Source organism: Montipora capricornis, chromosome 9 (assembly GCF_036669925.1).
Source record: "Montipora capricornis isolate CH-2021 chromosome 9, ASM3666992v2, whole genome shotgun sequence".
Classification (NCBI taxonomy): domain Eukaryota; kingdom Metazoa; phylum Cnidaria; class Anthozoa; order Scleractinia; family Acroporidae; genus Montipora; species Montipora capricornis.
The window spans coordinates 25,748,663-25,764,328 of record NC_090891.1 but is presented as its reverse complement, the minus strand read 5'-3'; the positions used below and the strand labels follow the sequence as shown (position 1 = coordinate 25,764,328).

At 38.3% G+C, this 15,666-nt stretch overlaps 2 protein-coding genes across 4 annotated transcripts in view; one reads left to right on the top strand and one right to left on the bottom strand.

The window, feature by feature from the left end:
- Positions 1–819: 819 nt before the first annotated feature.
- On the bottom strand, positions 820–3,551 carry LOC138017481 (voltage-dependent calcium channel subunit alpha-2/delta-4-like). The gene is made up of 6 exons (XM_068864556.1): positions 3,106–3,551; positions 2,918–2,999; positions 2,709–2,825; positions 1,892–1,949; positions 1,386–1,535; positions 820–875 (listed from the first exon to the last, which is right to left on the bottom strand). The coding sequence occupies exons 1-6, from the start codon at positions 3,198–3,200 to the stop codon at positions 820–822; spliced, it is 558 nt and encodes a 185-aa protein (XP_068720657.1). The 5' UTR covers positions 3,201–3,551.
- A 7,206-nt stretch (positions 3,552–10,757) lies between these two features.
- The window catches only part of LOC138017821 (vascular endothelial growth factor receptor 1-like), a 60,343-nt gene continuing 55,434 nt past the window's right edge, over positions 10,758–15,666 (top strand). For 2 of the 3 annotated variants that reach the window (XM_068864810.1, XM_068864811.1), the window contains exon 1: positions 10,773–11,019. In XM_068864810.1, the coding sequence (XP_068720911.1) occupies positions 10,917–11,019 (103 nt within the window). In that variant the 5' untranslated portion in view covers positions 10,773–10,916. Of the gene's footprint in view, positions 11,020–15,666 lie in introns of all 3 variants that reach the window. The other variant, XM_068864812.1, reaches the window with a different exon arrangement.

Here is a 15,666-nt window from a genome sequence, read left to right as displayed (position 1 = left end):
CCCTGGAAACTTTAGAAAATATCTGCTTCAAATTGTTGCATCTGGTGCATTTTAGGGTAAAACTGAGCCCATATTAGATAGCATGAAGATAACAGTAATTAAGAGTCACACAAGACTTTCAAACTGTTATATTCCGCCAGAAGCCTTATTGGAAAAAAGGATAACTATAGTACAAGGCAAGTTCTTCTCAACTGTGGAAGTGAGGAACAATTAAAATTTCAATAGATTTCAGTTATAAACTATTCAAATTGATGGAGCAATATGTTATCTCAATGCAAAGCTATGGGTTTTCGAGGCTACATACCTGATACCGTATGAAAAACGATAGAAATTTGCAGAGTCCCTGTGCCAACGTCACGAGATCGTTTGGATGCCATCTTGTTTGTACGTGCAAGAACCGTGACCGGCAGAAGCGATCATGTGCGGCTCGGGGTTACGTAATGTATTTTTTAGTAACAATTTGAACTACAAGTTTAGAAGAGATCATATAGCCTGAGAAACGATGAAGGCTAGCAGTATGCAGTCAAAACGTAGTGATTAAAGGGACAATATAGTAAGAAAAATGATAATTATACTTTTAAAGTATAATTTGTCCTTTACAGTGATAAACAACAACTCGAAGCAACCTTGTCCTGAATACAAGTCCGACAAGTGTGAAGTAAGCGACAGATATTCGTTCAAGGCGGCCAAATAGCTGGCTGCCAGCACATTTTGACTGGGCTGAAGGGTAACAACAGCTGCTGTTTGCCCCTACCACAATTTAAATTCCCCTCAAACTGTTGAAGGATGCGGAGTTCTTGTCACATGGAATGATTAACACTATAAACAGTATTTGTCACACAAAGCAGAAAGAGGTAGACTGAGGTAGTTTGGCACTATAAAGATAAATGTCATTAATTTCATACATTCACGCAGAATTATCAAGACGTTGCATTGACTACCTGAAAAACTGTTTCCTGAAAACCAACTGAAGGAGGCAATGTGGCCCAGTGGTTAGGGCGCTTGAGATCCGGAGATCCCGGGTTCAAGACCCGCTCTGACCACTTGTTGAATTTGATCCTGGTAGTCTCTGGTTCAACTTCCTAGCTGCACTTGTAAATAGCCAACTGGTTTGCCTCCGCCCAGTCGGGATTTTTGACAGTTGTTGTTATTGATCTGTTCTGTTGTTTCGTGTGTTTCATTGGCCCTGAAAAGCCCCATTGGGGAGCGGTCAATTACGTATACATGTATGTATGTATGTATGTAATGTATATGTAACCAAAAACTAGTTAGTGTAAGGTGAAGGTCTTTATAACCACCAGTATGTATTTAATTTAGTATAGATAGACTGGTAAGTCATTAAAAACTTCAAATATCCATGAACTATTTACAACCTCAAAACCAACCTCCATCAAACACATCTGTTGGGACATGAACCACACTCCTGTTGAAACTAATTTCAGTTTGGAAGCTAGAATCATAGGCCAGTCTCACACCAGTCTTGTTCAAATATTGATCCAGATTTTTTGCATTAGGATAGTCTATGTCACTGATCTGTTGGTCAGAAGGAAAGTTCCCTTGTCGTATTAGGCTCCACCTATGCAACCTGATCATAGACCACTAAATACATGTATGAATCTTGCCACATATAAAAATCAAGTAAAAGGATTCCTTAATCCTCAGGAAAAAAAATTAAGACTATAAACTAAGTCAATCACCTGAGGTGCATTGTTACCTTAATACTGGAAAGAAAAACTGACATACCAAAACATGAAAAGAAATTACACAGAACAAAGCAACTGACATGACAGATTGGTATTGAGCACCTGACAAATTCCAAGGAGGTAAAAAAAGCTGCCAGGTGTAAATGCAAGTTTTAGGTCATGGTGGTGGAAAATTCATCAATCTTACCTTAAGTTTTTACTATACTTGTACTTGCAAAATTCATCCTCTGCTCTATCCACTAATTTCTACAAAGAGATGAGAAACTGGCCATACATTATGCAACTTGTGCTTGTCTTTATACCAGACGAAGTAAACAGATGCATAAAAAAGTTTGCCCAAGGATCTTTAGTATAAAAATACTCAATGTTATGTTTGGTTAAGGCAGCATATATAACAAGCTATTGTAGTTCTCAAGCCTGGACAAAAATTGATATATGACATATTTTTAATTTCTTTCTCCATATATTTGAATGTATATTTATTTATTTTAATATATAGGATCATTTTATTCTTCTAAATCACCAAATACATAAAACCGATTCAATATTAAAAGACCACCAGAAAGGTCCACTTTCCCTTACCTTGTGAATGATAATGGCAATTTAAGATATTCTTTCCGAATTTTTACCACTCATCGATTACGGAAACAATTAAGCTTACTGTTGCAGCTGTTACGCATATAATTAGCTTCGGTACCTATGGTTTTACCGGGAACGAAAGAAACACAATATTTCGGCGAGGTTTAAATATGACATAAAATAGCAATTAACGAGATGGGGAAATGAAAGCGTTCATGACGCAAACGCAAACCAGGGGAGAAATCAAAACTACGAGCGTAAAATTTACAATAGACAAACGCGACGAAAAGAAAACTAAGTTTAATTTTCTGAATTGATGGTCTTGTCAACCAAATTGTAAACATTAAGCTTTAATACTGTATTTGAACTTTCCGAATTTGTCACTTCCAATCATATATCGACCACACCAAATTCTAGGTATCATACCTTTAATGACCGTGTCTTCCTACTGAAAAAGATCTCCATATCTTTCTTCATTTGCTTCAGAACTTCTCTCCAATCGAGGTCCTTCAGATCTGTCGAAAACGACGCATTTTCGTACGCCTGCAAATTCAATAAAATTTGGGAATAATACAAACACTCATTCATTACAAAAACAGAGAAATCTAAAACGATGAAAATGAATTCACTGATACCCGCTTTGCGTCGTTTGCACCCGTTATGCGGTCTATATAGTTAGATCCACTTATTCCAATGCGCTTGGCCCACTGCTTAACCCTAACATACGAATTCAAAGTTGGAAAAAGATTATAGGATGAGAGACCGGATTCAAGCAAACAATAAACTGAAAACAAGCCAGAAAAGAGCGATAAAATTCCCTTACATTTCACTAGTCAACTCTACCCCAGTAATACTGCTACTGGAAAGGAGAATAAGGCCACAAACTGCACAGAAATTTACGACAAACTTCACCGCCATCTTAGTTGATCCCCATACGTCAACTGAAAGCTCAGCTAATTTTAGATGAGGCGCTTTCTGCGCTAATTAGATGTCAAAACCTGTCATTTGCTTTCAGATTTTCCCGTTGCCGACTATTTTGCATGTGAGAGTAAATCGTGCAGACAAAATATGCCATCGATTCAGGGACAGAAAATTTTAGAGACAGCTGGAAAACGTCGATTTTGGCTACCGCGAAAGGTTCTTTTTCCCGGGCTTTTTTCCCAATCGGTAGTGATCGAAAACTGCGATCTCTGTGTTAACTAACTTTCAAATTGATCCGAAAATGTACGGTCTGACTTGCACTAAATTTCCAGCACTGAAAACTACAAAATATTAATATTCAGGAAGTTTTGTGTCACGATAACCAAAAGTTCTATTTGAACTGGGCTACGTACGCGTCGCTAACACAAAAAAACTTGTTTGATTCAATCTACAATAGTGCCACCATCGAAAAGACATTTGTTATTACAAAAGTAAATATTCCGTCCTCTCTTTTTAAAGCGCGAGCCCCTTTTGTGACAAGATTTACAAACTAAACCTGTCATTCAAATATCGGCATTAACGAAAAATGATTGGTTTGCTATTGTTTTCTCGTAAATGATACAATTAGCAAAAGGATGCATTTCTGCAAGAATAACATATTGATTTAACGACAACTGAATGTACTATTTTCCACTGCACCAAACCCGCCCTACCTTGCAGCACCGGTCACAACTAAGAGAAATTTCAGATTTCGATTGTATAAGTTTTTGACGAGAAAAAGTAACCATGGCGCTTTTCCCGCTGGCGAGCTCTAAAAGAGAGAATGCGGGGAATTAGCGAATAGGAGAATCTTTAAAACCGAGGGAATCTCTAAAATGACGATGCCCGGCCCAAAACCGGGAATCTCTACAATCAAGGGAATTCGTAAAAGAGAGAATCTCTGAAACGGGGAATCTCTAAAATAGGGAATCCCCAAAAAACAGGACCGCCTAGAGATGTTATCTTTTTTACAATCATCTTTAATGTCAGACAATTTTTTAAAAGGTTTTTAATCCACACAGAACTGCTGGTTTGGAAAATAAGCACAGAACATAGCCTTAATTAAAGCCTGGAAAAGTGAGGTTCTTATGAAAGTGCCTTATGAAAACGACAAATTAGAAACTTCAAAATCAGCAAACCTTGCTGAAAACAGTTAAAAAAAACGTACAACATTGGAGGGGCCAAGAAATGGTTCTTTAGAATGTTCTTATGTTGCAACTTCCTTACACTGTGAAATCTTCGCCTACTTGATGAAAAAACCACCGTAAAATCTTGAGCTGTTCATTGCTTGCCTCCCGAGCCAAAAATCCCGCCAGTCTCAGCTGGTAAGAGCTGTACAAAGAGATCATGATGATCTGTCAGTTGGCTGTACTGATTTCCACAACAACCTTTCCGGAGGGCTTTTCTCTCGGTACCGATTTTGTGACAAAAATCGCTCCGAATTTCCCTTGGCCTATCACATTCGAGCTTGACAGACAAATTTTTCCCAGCGAAAATGCGGCAAACCTCCAAAACTATCTACAATATTGTAGTTTTAAATTTGCTTTATACTGGTAAAAGCCAAAATACGTTGCCTGAATGCTGTGTCAATATAGTCTCTACGGTTTTCCCGCCAGCTGAAACAGATTTGGGAGATTTTGGCCTTTTATTCGGTTGGTTTGTTTCGCGGCTAATTTTTCCTTATTAATTCCCTGAAGCAAATTGCATTTTGAATTACATTAAGTGCAATGTTTCACACTTGAAACTTTTGAAGTTTAATTGTAAAAAAGATAATATTGAAAAGGAAAAAGATTCACAGCGAATGAAAACTTGAATGTCCAAACGCAAAATAAGAAAGAATACTGAAAGTACAATGTCAAATCTCAATTTTGAATTTTTGGCCCCGATGGTACGCCATAGATTACCCGTGCCGAGACTACCTGCTGGTGTACAAGTCTGTCAATGGTCTCTGTCTATCATATGTTTCTGATCTACTCAAGAGCAAGTCATCATCAAGATCTTTATACGTTCTAGCTCTATATGGACTATCTTGTGCAACCTGTTTCAAAGACAAAGACCTATGGGGACAGAGCGTTTTCTGTGTGCGCATGCACCGAAGTTGTGGAACAATATAATTCCCTTAAGACTTTTCTATTTTCAAAATTTGTAAGTAGTAATTCCCTTCTGTTTAATTGAAAATTTTTTTCATTATTTTATAGTATTGAAAAGCGCCACGAGAAGTTTTTGATGTGCGCGCTATATAAAGAATTTATTATTATTTCGTTCATTCACACGATATGTTGTTAACGTGGTTTGTAAACTAGGCATCAAGCCACGACCTATGGCCTTAGGTGTCTAGTGTTCTTCTCAAGATTCTTGCCGTTCCCAACAAGGAGGCTTTTTGTAGTAATAACGTGCAATCTAGTCCAATTTTCTTCAACGATGTTTTCAAATTTTTGCTGAACGTCCCTAGTGCACCAATGACAATTGGTACGACAATTACTTTTCGGCATAGCTCCAGATTTTCCCAATCTCTCTTTTTAATTCTTGGTATTTTTCCATTTTCTCTTGTTCTTTTTCCAGCACTCTTGTATCAAAAGGGCACGCGATATCTATCACATAACAAGATCTTTCTATCTTATCAAGAACAACTACATCAGGTCTATTATGCTCATTTTGATGGTCTGTTTGAATTCGGAAGTCCCATAACGAACACCTTTACTTGATCGTTTTCTATAACTCCTTCAGGATCATGATCATACCACTTGTCTTTGCATGGGATGTTGAATTTCTGACAGAGTTTCCAATGGATAACTTGACCTACCTTATCATGTCGCCACATTTTATACTCTCTTTGCGCCAATTTCTTACATTCCGCTACAATATGACTTACGGTCTCTTCTCGTTCTCCACATAACCGACACATCGGAGACACATCCTCTTTATCAATCCTGTTTTTAATGCTATTCGTCCGTAATGCTTGGTCTTGTGCAGCGGTTAGCAGTCCTTCAGTTTCCTTTTTTAGTATTCCCCTTTTTAACCACCCCCAGAATTCTGGGCCCCTTACTTGTTCTGTAGCTGTTTCAAATTGCCCATGTAATGCTTTGTTCTTGTATTTAGACATTCTCTCTTCAGACGCTTCCATTTTTGTAGGCCTCTCCTCCAAAATATTTTCATCCGATACGAAACGAAGTAATCTTTCCTTACTTTCTCCAATGTATCTTAACAGACTCCCCACTTCAATGTTCACTTATTATTATTATTATTATTGTTATTATTATTATATTATTATTATTATTTTATTATTATTATTATTATTATATATTATTATTATAATTATAATTATTATTATACCTTGATGGATCGTAAACGCTCTCCCGTGCTGTTCCAGGCCTTTTAGTCGTAAATCCACTCTTGTAGCAACTATCCTTCGCGGATCGTAAGTCTAAAAACTCACGAAAACATCAACAAAAAACGCTGCCGATGTGTGAAAGCCAGATTGTTAGGACTAGGACTGACGTAGAGTGTAAGGCCAATCCGACCACGTCAATATATTATCATAGCCAGCAACAACTGACAACATTAACATCAATCGAAAAAAATGTAATGTCAATTTTTTTTTCATTTCGTGTAGTAAACTTAAACCTTGAAGCGGATTCCGGAGGAGGAAAAAGAACGCGAAAAAATCAGACAAATTATTTCTCGGCTATATTTCTCGGAGCATGCATATCAAGGTTTACAGGCTACACGGTTACGTTTAATTGCCTTAAGAAGGTAAAATTAAAAGATGTGAGCTCAGAAGGCTTGCGTCCTGGGAAAATAATTTGATTGTCGGACATGACAATGTTTTTGATACATCTGAAAGCCAGTGGAATCTATTAGACTTCACACAACGTTTCAAACAGTTACTGATTTGCATCTCCCTCAAATGTTGTATTTTAGAAATTCCCCATTTTAGAGATTCTCTGTGTTAGAGATTTCCCGTTTTAGAAGTTCCTAATTTAGATATTCCCTCTTTAAGAGATTCCCCGAGTCCACTATTCCTTCATTCCACGATTATACGAAGGTTACCAAAACACGAAAGGCTGCTCCCATCGGAGAAACAGCCACAGAGTTTAAAGCCATTGCAGAAATCAAGGGAGTATCAGTCTCAGAGCCTGTTTGCCGCTGCCTACAACAACAAGGCATTCAATCGTGCCCTCTTCAAGTCCGACACCACGCTCAGATTACAATTAGTGCGACCGAAGGATACCGTCGCTCCGAGGAGACAATACGACTTAGTCTGCAGGATTTCCCAAGGGTCTCAGTGGGGGGATGTGGGGGGGGAAAGGTCCGTTTGGAATGACGTTTATAACGCGAATTTAGAGGGCAAATCTTAGTGACCAATAGTCGTCGTGTTTGGCCTGTCTTTGGATCCGGACCATCGGCAGGGTGGTGCTAAGTGTGAGTCGTGATGACTGACTTTTTTATGACCCCGAATATGTTTATACACACGAAAGTCAGTTCTGTCTCCAACCGGTTTTTCCGAGCCGAGACTATAAGCGGACTTGCACATAAGAAGTTACAGGACTTGGCACCTAAATGTATTTCTGTGATATAGGAAAACCGTCAATCATTTAGAAACAGCATAACATGATCCTATTTAAGCTTGATTAAGGATATCTGAGACATTTGACGACTAATATTGGCTTGCCGCATTTAGTGACCGCGGTTGACGGTAAAAATGTTGCGATTTTGACGGTTGACGGTTAACCCCATTGAAACCCTCTTCCCCGTAAATGCGGTAAAGTCTACATTTGCGAGACGGTCGAGTAGATCTATGCAAGAGAGAATAAAGGAACACAAGAGGAACTAAACACTTCAAAAAAACTACGACTACGCGGCTACATAGCTAAGTTCAAACAATGGCAAAATTAAAAGACCTTAGGGTATATTTGGTTTTTAAGGCGTCTGAAAAGGTAAGGCATCTTCGGCGAAGATAGCGATGATCGTCACTGATCCATGCCAGAGATATAGAAGTATAAAAGAAGCTTACATATATAGCCACGCAGCCACAAAAATGGGGTATCACGTAGCGGTGTAGCCACCGTTTACGCTTTTGCAGGGTTAACAGCGTACTCACTCGCTTAAAGGATCCCTCGCAACCACAATACGCTGCGAGCGCAAAGGGCGATATCCGCTATTTTATCTGTCATCTAAATTCAGAAATCTTGTATGTTGAAAGGAAATCCCCGTCCACCTCCTGCCTTTGCTTTACCGAGGTCTTAAACTGCAGCAAACTCTTTCTATAATTATCGGTGCTTATATCTGACTAGTTATTTTATATATTTTGGTTTGTTTGCAGTGAAATTTATTGTGGTCTTCCACGCTCCGCAGCGCGACAGCCTTTGCCTTGGCTCAGAAGTCTGAGAAGGATTTGGTCTTTTTCATCCGTGGCCAGGGTTTTTATAAAGTCCTGATCAAAAAAGTAGAGAACATACGATCGAGTGATTTTCAATTGGGTGTCGAAAGTAATTAGCGACTTGGTTTTGCATTACTTCACTCAGTGATTGGTTCAAAGTTCTCGCACCATTCTTTCAACCAGTCAGAAGTGCAACCAAAACCAAGCGTGGCTTGCGCGTGCACATTTTCCCCCGCTTTGTGTCGGCTACGTGTAGTTACTTCGAGATTTGCTTGAGATGGCAAAAAATGTAATGTTCTGTGAATAAAACTGACTTGCCTTGTTGCCGTCATGTATTCCTTGTTGTTTGCCAGCGTCTCAGACCGTTTTGAAGCTTTATCGGGGTGCTAGCGCTAATTTGGTGTTCCGTGACTGTTAAGGTGGCTACCAGTTTCAACACTATCAAGAGACCTTGTTATTAGAAGGTTTCACACTACAACACTTTATCACGTAACAGCAATGTTATGGTACCATATCAAACACCAATTATTGCTGAACAAGGTGTAGTCATTTTTGGGACGTAACAAAGTACCATGGTAACAGGAAAGCCTTACAAAAACAGCCTAAATTTTAGCTTTAGTTGCTCATATCTGAAAAACGAACTCGGTGACCCTATTTTTTTATCGCACAAAAGTGATCAGCAGGCCAAGATGAAACTCTCTGCAAAGTTTAAAAAAATTATGTGAAGCGGATTCGTAGCTACCTTAAAATTTCAATTATTTAAAGGGGCTCTGAATCCGCTCCACAGACTTCTTTAAACTTTGCAGAAAGTTTCATTCTGGCATGTTGATTACATTTCAGAAATAAAAAATGGGTTGACCTACTTCATTTGAGCTATGAGCAGCTAAAGCTAAACTATAGGGTGTTTTTGCAGGGCTGTTGCCATGGTAACTTTTCACGTCACAAAAATGACCGAATCTTTTTCAGCAATAATTCGTGTTTGATACCTACCATAACATTGCTGTGAAGTGATATAGTGTTGTAGTGTCAATCCTTCTAATAAGAACGTTTCTTTTAAGTGTTGAAACTGGTTTGAGCCACCTTAAGGAGGCTCAAATAGTTTCGAGGCTTGAAATAGTTTCTCCTTTTTCCAAACAAATAACTATATTCTGCCCTTAGATACAGTTAATCATATCAAGACGAAATTTGGCCCCGGTATTAAGTACCCATCATAGATTTCTAACACCATATTTTCCTTCAAAATAACGTTACCATGGCAATGATATATAGGGCATTTCTTTGAGCCTTAAAATCATTATATATTGTCTGTTTTTGAAAAAAACGGGACGGCGAAATCTTCCCATTCAGCGTTACCAGATAATGTTGGAAATAATCTCTAAAATGTTTAAAATTCAACAAAATCTGTAAGTCAGTTTTTCAGAAAAATCATTTTTTTTGAAATGTCTCTGTAATTTCTTTTTTCACCTACAGAATTTTTTTAAATTTGGAAGACAAACGTTTTAAATTAATCTAAGCTAACATGCAAAAAATGAAAAAAAATTCACCCTCCGGAAGCAGAGATATATATACGAGTAGAAGTTGCAAAATGAGGAAAAATGTTACAAGATCAGCATTTACGCATGCGTCATCCGCTCATTCGTAGTTTTCGTGAATAGGAGATGTCTATTTATATTCTATCAGAAACCCATAAGGGTTGAAACGTGTAACGCGCGTTCACAGCTTCCGAATATTCAGTGCGAACTGATTGGTTGAATGTTTCAGTGCTAAGTACCATATTTGGAAACCCCTCGCTTTTGTTGTTCCAAACATGGTACTTAGCAAATTGAATATCCCAGAACACAAGGGGCCGTTACACGTTTCAACCCTTATGGGTTTCTGATTCTATATATATAGGAATTAGAAGAAAGGTGAGTGAAATTAGCGGTATTTGTTTATTTCTTTGAATCATGACATGAGCAGCTTTTTAGAATTGCGTGTGAGGCTGCTCGCGCGCTCAGCTGAAAACCCAAGCGCCCTGCTTTCCAGCCTCCATAGCTAGAGGTCACGTGCGTGTCAAAGTCATTAGCTTGGGTTACCTGTGGTCTTACGAGTTGGGGACTCGTGGTGGGTATTTACATGAGATCCCTGCTAGACAATTGAAATCAACCAACGATTCTGGAGCAGCTCGCAGTCTTTGTGTGGCGCTGAATAATGTAGAAGCAATAATATGGTTTGGTGTTCTTGTTTCTCTTCAAAAGGCATATATAAGGATTTCACATGTATCGTTAAAGTTGTGTAACGTTAAAGATGGTGTCATGGAGATGTTTATATTTGTGTATCCTGCGGCTTCAACAAGATGGACGCCTTTCGGTTGCCACTTTGTTCTGTTAAGTTTTTGCTTAATTTTCGCATCGGTCGGTAAGTGTTAGATTAGCTTTGATAGAAGTGATTTTTGTCAACTAATGTCCGAAATATGGAAAATCCAGACTTGAACGTACACGGGATTCGAAACCATGACCGTATACAATTTAGGATTCGCTGCACCGGCCTGCTCTTGTCAACTGAGCTATCATTATGTTGAAGTCGTTCCATGGGGGCAGCTGGTCAATAGACCATTTCACGGTTTTTGACGCCATATTGGTTGAGGGGCAAACACAGTGAATGTATGGTATTTTTGCCGACTTTAATTGAACTTTGATAAATCGTTAAAGGTCTGACGGTGGTGGATAGCTAGAATACTTCTCAAAAAGCTCCTCTATTGAGATTATTTTCGTGAAGTATGGCAATCAGAATCAAGGTAAAACGACCGTAAACGAAATTTGTAAATTTCATTTACATGAAGTCCCTATAAACGCTCAAAATTTTGCAAATTTCCGCGAAATTTGAAATGACATGAGGAAATTTTCAGACGTTGCGCCTTGTGCAATGATGTACGTAATTTTCCTTTGTGTGAATGATATTGATAAAATGACTAAACATATTTAAATTTTTTTAAATCTTCCGCTTTTTAGTGGAGTTAATGAGGTTTGAATTTGGCCAAAATCCCGTACATTCTCTTTAATTTAAGCCGTGTTTGCCCCCCAACCAATATACTGTAGTGCCAGAAACCATTAAAAGTCTATTGCGAGTTCAAGTTGATTCTTGTAGGAGGTGAACAAAATGAGTATTAACTAATCGTTTTATTCAAATGATTATTAAATAAAAATTGAGATTGTGGGAAACAAGAAAGAGCCCACACTAATCACAACATCACAAGATTTTATTCACTCGGCAACGAATAGACAGGAAATCTCCTCTCCAATTATCACACTTCAACTCGCTTCAAAGAGCTAAATATTCTCATTATAAAAAGGACAAAGAAAAAAGTCCTGTTCCCATCCGGCCAAGCCTAAACGATAAACCAAAGTCAACTTGGTTTGGAGGATATAATATTCCGCAATTTAAGGGGGTATTTACGGGAGACCGGGACAAACTCAGACCGGCACGAGTTTATATCGGCCTCCATACATTTCTTTCTATGCATTTACACGAGACCAGCCTGACAATGACCTCAGACTGGTCTGAACTCGTCTCGGTTGCTGGACCAAGACAAGAAATTCTTGTACCGGTCTAAGTTTGTACCGGTCTCATGTAAATGACAAGAAATCTCAGACAGGGTCCAGAAATTTCAAGCTTGTATGCTTTTTTGTCAGCCCATACACTGTATATAATGTACTTTTTTAGAATAAATATACCATGTCATCCGGAAACTACTGTAGGTAGCAAGCATTTTATCCCGGTTTCATGAAAACGGCTGCAAAAATTTCATACAGGTGCAGTTCATAACTGTCTCAGTTCATCCTGGTCTCATGTAAATACCCCCTAAGTTTTTAAGCAAAGGAAATACGTGTTAATCTCTCTAGCACGCTACATCACACTGAATATTCATAATTTTGAAAAAGATAAAAAGATAGATACATGTAACTATTGAACTTTTACAGTTTCTAGCAAGACTAGTTAGAACTTTAATCCCATTCAAGTCTGGATTTTTTTTGGACTTCCTACAGAAAGCTATGCAGATTGAGCTGTCCATTAGTTTTTACATGTACGTGTTATATTTGTTCTCGGGCTGGCACAAAAACTTGGGTGGACTCAACATGGGCCACACACTGGTGCCTCAGTTAGTTGAGCGCCAGGCTGCCATGCGGGAGGTAGGTCGTGAGTTTGACTCTGGCCAGACCAACACTCAGGGCCTTAAAGTTACTGAGGAGAAAGTGCTGCGTTTGTAATGACATCTTCAAATGGTTAGACTCTTTAGTCTTCTCCGATAAGGATGATAAAACTGAAGGAGCTTTAGTTAGTATCTCACAACCCTTCTACATTCAAAACTCTATGGGACGTAAAAGAACCCATATATTACAGTTGACTCCCTATAACTCAAACGTTCAAGGGAAATTGAAAAAGGTTTGAGTTATTGGGATTTTAAAATAAGGGATCGGAAATAGGTAAACAAAAACGGTGTTTACTGTTTTTCTATGCATACAATATAATACATATTATTCAAGAAAAATGAAGCAATGTCATTTCTAAATTACCAAATCAGAACGTAACATAACGTGAAACAAAACAAAGCAAAGTACCCAACAGTAAACCAACAAAACCTGAACTGGACTGACACGTTTTGTGTACTGCATGCAAAAAGGGACAAAGATTACATGGGTGCTTCAAAAAATTAAATGTTCCGGACTGCAGTACCCTGTTTGTTTTGATTTATCAGGTATTGACAGATGTGGTTTAAGTTATCAAGGGTAAAAATATATATTAATTAAGTGACCTGAAGGGAAAAAAATTCTTGCGTGGAGTTAGTGGCTGGTGTTACGGTGAGAGACTCTTTGAGGGTTAACAAGAGGTGTCGTTACCAGGTTGAGGTGATAAGGACTACTTTACAGGCTTGGTCTCACGATAAATGTACTCTTGATGTAGAATTATATGTACTTGATTTATTCCCTTGACATCAATAGTTGCAGTATAATCTTGTTTAAGCCATAAACTGAAATTTGATTAAGATAAAGCAAGGTGTATAAGATACTGAAATAGTTAAAAGAAACAACTTGTCCACATATTTAGCACCACGTGGGGATTTCATATTTGATTGAAGAGAAACTAACAAAACCTTACTAAATAAAAATTAATAATGATACTAGCTAGGCCAACTTTAGCGACCCGAAGGGCTGAAAGACTTAAGCTGGATAAGATTGACACCAGTAAGACCTCGTGATTTTAACCAAACTAGTGACGTACTGAATATTAGTCCTGTGGAATTTCGGAAATGGCTATTCAGTAAATGGTAAAGCTAACGACTTGAAAATTAGACTACTACAACTAACAAGACAGTATGAAATAAGTAACACTTACATGTACATATCAGTCCTTCTCTTGCCTCTGAAGCAGAGCTAATACTTGATACTTTAATGTGCGAGGTGACTTGACTAACGGGAACGAGCACACAAGCTGCTAATACTAACTATAATGGAGGCTTTGTGATGGTTTTGATAAGAACTATAAAGCTTATTTGTGGTAATACTACGATGAATCATTAAGTGTCTGTTACACCTGGAAAGTTCGAGTTATCAAGGGTTGGAGTTACCGAGGGTAACAGAAATCCGGGCGAAATTGATTTTGGTTCGAGTTAGCAAGGGTTCGAGTTATCAGGAGTCGATTGTATTCTCAAAGAGTAGGGCATGGACTTCCAGGTGTTGTGATCTGTCTTCTGTCACAGTGGTATCGTGGTTGCGAGGGTAAATGCTCAGAGATACCACAGCTGCGTCAAGCTACTCTAAAATCTGAGGGTAAATAAGGATATGATGATGATGATGACATTCTGTGGGATTCTCTATAGGTGCCCTATGAACAACTAGAGAGCCATGTCAAAGAAGAGGGTGAACTTGCAGTGTGACATGTAAACTTGATCCCCTCAGATTATCACCACCTTGCATCTTATTTGTACCTCATTAAAAACAAAGAAGGCATTGTTAGTATCACACATGTACCTCTTTCCTTAAAAACTAAATTAATTTTCCGCAATCCTGCACGTCACCTCCTGACTGAGTATTTACCTGCGTATGTCTGCAGTCACTGTGACTTTCATTCCAATGCAATCACCCAGACTCTAAATGCGTTAACTTAAGGAGTAACATAAAATTTGTAATAATAATTATAATAATCATCACGGGAACATTTGAACCCACAAATGACCAGCTCCCAATGTCAGTGGCTTCATAACTCAGTGGGTTAGTCGGTGTCGCACCGGCATCGTGAGGTCACAGGTTCAAACCCTGTTGAAGCCCTGAATTTTTCAGGCTTCCCTACACGCAATTGCTAAAAATTAATTGTGTTCATAACTGCAAGGATCATAGCTTCACTTAATTTCACGTAATATTAATTTAATAACAATATTGACAGACTGAGTGTAAACTTTAAGGTACATGTACAGCTGTAGATAAGCATGAAGAGTGGCTGAGTTAAATCTCAATATTTTGTCTGTGCAGAAATGTTGCATCTAGATGATGTGTTCGTATTTCCCAGTCTTGACACAACGATGCATGGGCACATTACACCTTAATAACCCATTCACACTTAAAGTGCCCCCAGTCTGTGAGTAGAATCATCTGGTGTTAGCCAGAGTAAGATCTGCAAGTCTCACTCTTGGGTGGAGAAGGGATAAAACATCAGTAGAAACAGATACATCTTTTGGGGTAATCTGTCTGTCATAAACTATTTTAATGTACTGCCCAGGGGGTATTTACAGATTTAATCAAAATTGTCTGGAATTAAACAGAGTAAAATATATTAATTCTCACTCCTAGGAGTTAATGGGTTAAAAAGTCAGCTTATTTATGGTCTTTTAAATAAGCTTTACTTACTGACTTGTCACCCTTTGGCCTTTTTGCTAATGTACAATCCTTGGATTGCCATGTTTTGGTGATGATTTATTATGAAGTCATAATGCGATTATCAGGTCTCAAGTCTTAAAGACCTTAATTTTATTTGAAGCTTTTTCCTGAACTGCGGATATGAAATCAAGTA

Coding starts and splice junctions, on each gene's coding strand:
- LOC138017481 (XM_068864556.1), bottom strand. CDS start 3,200: ATGGCGGTGAAGTTTGTCGTAAATTTCTGTGCAGTTTGTGGCCTTATT. Junction 1,536..1,891: donor CAAGTATAGTAAAAACTTAA/GGTAAGATTGAT, acceptor CTTCTGACCAAC/AGATCAGTGACATAGACTAT. Junction 876..1,385: donor AACAGATGTGTTTGATGGAG/GTTGGTTTTGAG, acceptor TTATCTTTATAG/TGCCAAACTACCTCAGTCTA.